The 8,498-nt window shown below is 41.0% G+C and overlaps 1 protein-coding gene across 3 annotated transcripts in view; it reads right to left on the reverse strand.

Moving 5' to 3' along the window:
* phactr3a (phosphatase and actin regulator 3a) overlaps positions 1 to 7,172 on the reverse strand; it is an 85,487-nt gene extending 78,315 nt beyond the window's left edge. For all 3 annotated transcript variants that reach the window (XM_062054370.1, XM_062054371.1, XM_062054369.1), the window contains exon 1: positions 6,919 to 7,172. In XM_062054370.1, coding sequence (XP_061910354.1) covers positions 6,919 to 7,021 — 103 coding nt within the window. In that variant the 5' untranslated portion in view covers positions 7,022 to 7,172. The remainder of the gene's footprint in view (positions 1 to 6,918) is intronic.
* Positions 7,173 to 8,498: the final 1,326 nt, after the last annotated feature.

Here is an 8,498-nt window from a genome sequence, read left to right on the forward strand (position 1 = left end):
GAGCGGGATACAATGAAATAGTTGCTGTAATATGAAGGCTGGACTCACTTTTGAGGGTTAAAATAGATAGAAGGATGGCCTTGTGCTACTGTACAAGCACCTCCCTCTCCGACGAGTGCAGCTTCGTTCAAGAGAAGTCATGTCTCTTATTCTCTGTGTAAGCAGCCCATTGACTGATGAATGCAGCCTCAAGGACCACAACTGTGCTGAGTGAGGTTAAAGGCAGCCACAGTAATCCTTTGGCAAAAACTGGTGCCCCAGATGCAAGCGTGGTGATCCTCATGCAGAGGAGGGGGTTGAGTGCGTGCTTAGGGTCACCAAACCAAACGCTGTCATTGACTCCGACTGCACTTACTGTGTTCCATTTGCATACAGTAGGGAAGGGATTCATACGGCCCCATTCCTGGGGGGTGCGGGGGGGGTTCATCATTTTGCAATGCAGTCTGATGGAAAGCGCTAAACTACACTGCAAAAAGTCAGTGTTCAAAAACAAGAAAAAATATATAAAAATGAGTGGTATTTTATTTGAACTAAGCAAAATTATCTGCCAATACAACAAGAAAATTTGGCTTGTCAAGACTTTCCAAAACAAGTAAAATTTGCTAACCTCAATCAACCCAAAAATACCTAAAATTGAGTATATTCTCACTAATAAGTGCACTTTCTTTGTAAAAAAAAAAAGAGACCTTTTTGCTCAATATGTTGAAAAATATTCTTAAATTAAGTAAATGCTCGTGCCATTATCTTGACATAATGATATGCGCTCGGCATTACATTTCTTGAAACCAGCAAACTTATAGTAAAAACTAATTTATTTATCTTAATGGAAAGGCAACAAGTTTCCTAGCCGCTCAGGCAAATCATATTGTCAAAAAATGCATTTTTCCATGGATGACATGACATCATCGCGCCAAGTGCGTGCTCTTTCAGTCAATTAGTGCGCATATACACAGCCCGGCCCCCGGCCAACATTTTTTTAATTGTAATTTTGAGGAATTTATATGAATGTGCATGAACTATTTCTGTTCAAAATTATTTGAAATGTCACATGTTAAATGTTTAAATAGTCAGTTTACTGTACTGTGCAAACTGTACTACTATATGAGTACGTGTTATTTATTGTTTCATTGAAAATAAAACAGCCATTTGGCTGTCATCTGTTTTAATTATGAGACACAATTGTGTCAAAATCATGTTTTTTTTTTTTCATGCTTGAAATAAAAAATGATTACTTTAAAAAAAAGTAGTTTTATACTTGTGGGTGTTGATGACACAGCCTTGCAACAGTTGATATTCTAGTTTTAAGCATGTTTTACTCAATATAGGTCATCAAATCTCAGCAACAAGCTGTAATATCTTACTGAGATCATTTAGGACCAAAACACTTAAAACAAGTAAAAGACTCTAAAATAAAATCTGCTTAGTGAGAAGAATTATCTTATCAGACAGAAAATAAGCAAATATCACCCTTATTTGAGATATTTAATCTTACTTAGATTTCAGTTTTTGCAGTGTACATAGCAGATGACGCTTTGGTCAGAGTTAGAACTGCCACAAAACACATTTTAAGATCTTCAACACTCTACTGCCACACTGCAAGAAGTCAGTGTTCAAAAACAAGAAAAAAAATACAAAAATGAGGGGTATTTTATTTTAACTAAGCAAAATTATCTGCCAATAGAACAAGAAAATTTGGCTTGTCAAGACTTTCCAAAACAAGTAAAATCAGCTAACCTCAATGAACCCAAAAAGACCTTCAAATAAGTATATTCTCACTAATAACAAGTGCACTTTTCTTGGTAGGAAAAAAAAGGTAGACCTTTTTGCTCAATATGTTGAAAAATATTCTTAAATTAAGCAAATGCTAGTGCCATTATCTTGACATAATGATATGCGCTCGGGATCATGATTTTTTTTTTCATGCTTGAAGTAAGAAATTATTACTTTAAAAAAGTAGTTTTATACTTGCGAGTGTTGATGACACAGCTTTGCAACAGTTGATATTCTAGTTTCAAGCATGTTTTACTCAATATAGGTCATCAAATCTCAGCAACAAGCTGTAATATCTTACTGAGATAATTTAGGACCAAAACCCTTAAAACAAGTAAAACACTCTAACATAAAATCTGCTTAGTGAGAAGAATTATCTTATCAGACAGAAAATAAGCAAATATCACCCTTATTTAAAATAGTTAATCTTACTTAGATTTCAGTTTTTGCAGTGCATCTGCGGCTAAAGAGGATTTGTCAAGTTTCATGGGGCAGGTAAACCGCGACGAACGGGGCCATAGGAATCCCTTACTATTGCGTGCACTCGCGTCTCGTAATGTAGCCACGTTTTGCACCGGCGTTGACATAACGAGTGCTCCCTGATGACTTTGTCCCTCATTAGCGTGGCTGATCTGTCGGGGCCTCCGTGTTGTTTACTCGGGTTGCGTCAAGCACTCGGTGTGGCATTAACACATCCGCCAACGTGCGAATTAGATCCTCCAAAAGGATGGCGGGGGATGCGGTGTAAATCCAAGGTGGGCTGATCGGACAGGTGCGAATTTCAGGGACGTGCAAAGCTCATTTGGTGGACAGTTGAAAGGTGAATGTCATGCTTTCTCTTACTGAATGGAGCATCATCCTTCCTCGTGTGCGTACAACTGTGTGTGGGAGGAAGCGCCCACTCTTTATTAGCCCACACAATGGAAACCACAAATAGAGGGGAAAAAAGAAAATGAGTAAGAATAACCTAATATTCACCAGCTTACATACAGTCGTGTTCAAAAGTTGACATACACTTGTAAAGAACATAATGTCATGGCTGTCTTGAGTTTCCAGTCATTTCTACAACTCTTGTTTTTTTGTGATAGAGTGATTGGAGCACATACTTGTTGGTCACAAAAAAATTCATGAAGTTTGGTTCTTTTATGAATTTATTATGGGTCTACTGAAAATGTGACCAAATCTGCTGGGTCAAAAGTATACATACAGCAATGATAATATTTGGTTACGTGTCCCTTGGCAAGTTTCACTGCAATAAGGCGCTTTTGGTAGCCATCCACAAGCTTCTGGTTGAATTTTTGACCACTACTCTTGACAAAATTGGTGCAATTCAGCTAAATGTGTTGATTTTCTGACATGGACTTGTTTCTTCAGCATTGTCCACACGTTTAAGTCAGGACTTTGGAAAGGCCATTCTAAAACCTTAATTCTAGCTTGATTTGGCCATTCCTTTACCACTTTTGACATGTTTGTTTGGGGTCATTGTCCTGTTGGAACACCCAACTACGCCCAAGACCCAACCTCCGGGCTGATGATTTTAGGTTGTCCTGAAGAATTTGGAGGTAATCCTCTTTTTTCATTGTCCCATTTACTCTCTGTAAAGCACCAGTTCCATTGCCAGCAAAACAGGCCCAAAGCATAATACTACCACCACCATGCTTGACGGTAGGTATGGTGTTCCTGGGATTAAAGACCTCACCTTTTCTCTTCCAAACATATTGCTGGGTATTGTGACCAAACAGCTCAATTTTCGTTTCATCCAACATCACATGGACAAAGCTAAGACCTTCTGGAGGAATGTTCAGTCCAGCTCTTGCATCCTGACCCCTGATAAAGAGTCTTGAGCACTAGCCAATGGGCTGCTTGACGGTAGGCATGGTGTTCCTGGGATTAAAGGCCTCACCTTTTCTCCTCCAAACATATTGGTGGATATTGTGGCCAAACAGCTCAATTTTCGTTTCATCTGACATCACATGGACAAAGATAAGACCTTCTAGAGGAAAGTTCAGTCCAAGTTTTGCATCCTGACCCCTGATATAGAGTCAAGAGCACTAGCCAATGGGCTGCTTGACGGTAGGTATGGTGTTCCTGGGATTAAAGGCCTCACCTTTTCTCTTCCAAACATATTGCTGGGTATTGTGACCAAACAGCTCAATTTTCGTTTCATCCAACATCACATGGACAAAGATAAGACCTTCTGGAGGAAAGTTCAGTCCAGCTCTTGCATCCTGACCCCTGATATAGAGTCGTGAGCACTAGCCAATGGGCTGCTTGACGGTAGGCATGGTGTTCCTGGGATTAAAGGCCTCACCTTTTCTCCTCCAAACATATTGGTGGATATTGTGGCCAAACAGCTCAATTTTCGTTTCATCTGACATCACATGGACAAAGATAAGACCTTCTAGAGGAAAGTCCAGTCCAAGTTTTGCATCCTGACCCCTGATATAGAGTCAAGAGCACTAGCCAATGGGCTGCTTGACGGTAGGTATGGTGTTCCTGGGATTAAAGGCCTCACCTTTTCTCTTCCAAACATATTGCTGGGTATTGTGACCAAACAGCTCAATTTTCGTTTCATTCAACATCACATGGACAAAGATAAGACCTTCTGGAGGAATGTTCAGTCCAGCTCTTGCATCCTGACCCCTGATATAGAGTCGTGAGCACTAGCCAATGAGCTGCTTGACGGAGGAATGGTGTTCCTGGGATTAAAGGCCTCACCTTTTCTCCTCCAAACATATTGGTGGATATTGTGGCCAAACAGCTCAATTTTCGTTTCATCTGACATCACATGGACAAAGATAAGACCTTCTAGAGGAAAGTTCAGTCCAAGTTTTGCATCCTGACCCCTGATATAGAGTCAAGAGCACTAGCCAATGGGCTGCTTGACGGTAGGTATGGTGTTCCTGGGATTAAAGGCCTCACCTTTTCTCCTCCAAACATATTGGTGGATATTGTGGCCAAACAGCTCAATTTTTGTTTCATCTGACATCACATGGACAAAGATAAGACCTTCTAGAGGAAAGTTCAGTCCAAGTTTTGCATCCTGACCCCTGATATAGAGTCAAGAGCACTAGCCAATGGGCTGCTTGACGGTAGGTATGGTGTTCCTGGGATTAAAGGCCTCACCTTTTCTCTTCCAAACATATTGCTGGGTATTGTGACCAAACAGCTCAATTTTCGTTTCATTCAACATCACATGGACAAAGATAAGACCTTCTGGAGGAAAGTTCAGTCCAGCTCTTGCATCTTGACCCCTGATATAGAGTCGTGAGCCCTAGCCAATGGGCTACTTGACGGTAGGAATGGTGTTCCTGGGATTAAAGGCCTCACCCTTTCTCCTCCAAAAATATTGCTGGGTGTTTTGGCCAAACAGCTAAATGTTTCTTTTTCATCTGACATCACATGAACAAAGATAAGACCTTCTGGAGGAAAGTTCAGTCCAGCTCTTGCATCCTGACCCCTGATAAAGAGTCGTGAGCACTAGCCAATGGGCTGCTTGACGGTAGGCATGGTGTTCCTGGGATTAAAGGCCTCACCTTTTCTCCTCCAAACATATTGGTGGATATTGTGGCCAAACAGCTCAATTTTCGTTTCATCTGACATCACATGGACAAAGATAAGACCTTCTAGAGGAAAGTTCAGTCCAAGTTTTGCATCCTGACCCCTGATATAGAGTCAAGAGCACTAGCCAATGGGCTGCTTGACGGTAGGTATGGTGTTCCTGGGATTAAAGGCCTCACCTTTTCTCTTCCAAACATATTGCTGGGTATTGTGACCAAACAGCTCAATTTTCGTTTCATCCAACATCACATGGACAAAGATAAGACCTTCTGGAGGAAAGTTCAGTCCAGCTCTTGCATCCTGACCCCTGATATAGAGTCGTGAGCACTAGCCAATGGGCTGCTTGACGGTAGGCATGGTGTTCCTGGGATTAAAGGCCTCACCTTTTCTCCTCCAAACATATTGGTGGATATTGTGGCCAAACAGCTCAATTTTCGTTTCATCTGACATCACATGGACAAAGATAAGACCTTCTAGAGGAAAGTCCAGTCCAAGTTTTGCATCCTGACCCCTGATATAGAGTCAAGAGCACTAGCCAATGGGCTGCTTGACGGTAGGTATGGTGTTCCTGGGATTAAAGGCCTCACCTTTTCTCTTCCAAACATATTGCTGGGTATTGTGACCAAACAGCTCAATTTTCGTTTCATCCAACATCACATGGACAAAGATAAGACCTTCTGGAGGAAAGTTCAGTTCCAGCTCTTGCATCCTGACCCCTGATATAGAGTCGTGAGCCCTAGCCAATGGGCTGCTTGACGGTAGGTGTGGTGTTCCTGGGATTAAAGGCCTCACCTTTTCTCCTCCAAAAATATTGCTGGGTGTTTTGGCCAAACAGCTAAATGTTTCTTTTTCATCTGACATCACATGAACAAAGATAAGACCTTCTGGAGGAAAGTTCAGTCCAGCTCTTGCATCCTGACCCCTGATATAGAGTTGTGAGCGCTAGCCAACGGGCTAAAAGCGCGGCTCTTCAGGCGTCGGGGAGCGACGGTTTACCAGCGCACGACCCCACTAGCCGGCAGCCGTTACATCAACGTGCACAGGGATGACTAACGCACATACATAAACAGGCGCTCCATGTTGAAAAGCACACCTGCCCTGTCAATAGCTCTGCATTCAAAGCACCCCCCCCCCCCCCCCCCGCTGACATCACGTGATATATTGATTTCAAAAAAAAAAAGTGTATAAGGGGTGGTGTCACAGGCTACAAAAAAAAATTGAAGAAGAAAAAAAATAAAGGCCATGTGTTCCCTGAATGGACAACGGGGGCTCGCACTGAAGCACAATTGGCAGCATTGTGCAAAGTGATGATGAAGGAGCAACATGCAACATGCAAACTGAAGGAGCAACATGCAACATGCAAACTGAAGGAGCAACATGCAACATGCAAACGTGTGCATTGTGACGCACTGCTGGCTGATGCTACAGGCGTCTTCTACAACCATCTGTTTCACAATGCAAATATTAGATGTGTCTCTATGTGGGCTCAGACAGCATCCAATGCACCGTCACTGGAGGGTGCATTTGACCAAAACCGCGGCAAGAATCATCATAATAAACAAACACAACAAAATGTGCGCGTCTTACCTGCGCCGTGAGCCAAATCGATCCCCGGTTCTGTGAGTATATTCGGGTCACTTTGAGATCTGCCTCGCTGCAGACAGCCGTCTAGTCCATCCGATGTGGCCATGGGTGGACAGCGCAGGAATCCTGTAGCCGGATCAAATATTGAGAAGCCAAAAACCCAAGGCGGGCAAGGTCAGGAAGAGCAAAAGCAGCGAGCGACTGCAGATTTAATTTGCTCCGACAACAGCCGCTTGGAGCGTCTACAGTACTAAGGATCCATGGCTGGGCAAAAAAAAAAAAAAAAAAAAAAAAATTGAAAGTGCATGTGTGTGCGCGCGCATGTGCGGCTGCAGGAGCGGGTGGTGGGGGTGATGATGAGGATGATGATGATGATGAGGATGCCCGTCTCTGTCCGTCTATTTAAAGAAGACTGTTGCATTTACGCGGGTCATTAAAGTGCACAAGACGCTCTAAAAAATAGCATAGTACATCAGGCAGGGCTGTGAAGAACCTTTAACATGTTCGATCATTTTAGCAACATGTCATTGTATTTAATAGGGGTGTGGGAAAAAATCGATTCGAATTCGAATCGCAATTCTCAGGTTGTGCATTCGATCCGAATCAAATCTCATTTTTAAAAAACTAGATTTTTTGTTGTTGTTGTTGATTCTTTTTAATTAATCAATCCAACAAAACAATACACAGCAATACCATAACAATGCAATCCAATTCCAAAACCAAACCCGACCCAGCAACACTCAGAACTGCAATAAACAGAGCAATTGAGAGGAGACACAAACACGACACAGAACAAACCAAAAGTAGTGAAACAAAAATGAATATTATCAACAACAGTATCAATATTAGTTACAATTTCAACATAGCAGTGATTAAAAATCTCTCATTGACATTAGCATTAGACATTAAAAAAAAAAAATTAAAAAATAACAATAGTGTCACAGTGGCTTACACTTGCATCGCATCTCATAAGCTTGACAACACACTGTGTGCAATATTTTCACAAAGATAAAATAAGTCATATTTTTGGTTCATTTAATAGTTCAAACAAATTTACATTATTGCAATCAGTTGATAAAAAATTGTCCTTTACAATTATAAAAGCTTTTTACAAAAATCTACTACTCTGCTTGCATGTCAGCAGACTGGGGTAGATCCTGCTGAAATCCTATGTATTGAATGAATAGAGAATCCTTTTGAATCGGGGAAAAAAAATTGTTTTTGAATCGTGTTGAATTGAAAAAAAAAATCGATATTGAATCGAATCGTGGGACACCCAAAGATTCACAGCCCTAGTATTTAACCATCAAATGTGTCGAGGTTATACTTCTTTTTTGTGAATTATAGAAATATCATGATTTGCTTCAAAACTATGGAATTCTCTTTACAATGAGATAAAAGACTGTAAAAATATATTCCAAATGAAAAAAAAATATATAAAGACAGAACAATAAGATCATATGGACAGCCATAAGTGTTTACATTTTGCTTAATATTTATTAATTTACTTGTTTTTTTGTCTGGTTTTGTATTTGTTTTGTATCATCCTGTAGGTGTATATTACTTTTTTTGTTCGGTTTGTA

The sequence above is a fragment of the Entelurus aequoreus genome, linkage group LG07 (assembly GCF_033978785.1).
Source record: "Entelurus aequoreus isolate RoL-2023_Sb linkage group LG07, RoL_Eaeq_v1.1, whole genome shotgun sequence".
NCBI lineage: Eukaryota > Metazoa > Chordata > Actinopteri > Syngnathiformes > Syngnathidae > Entelurus > Entelurus aequoreus.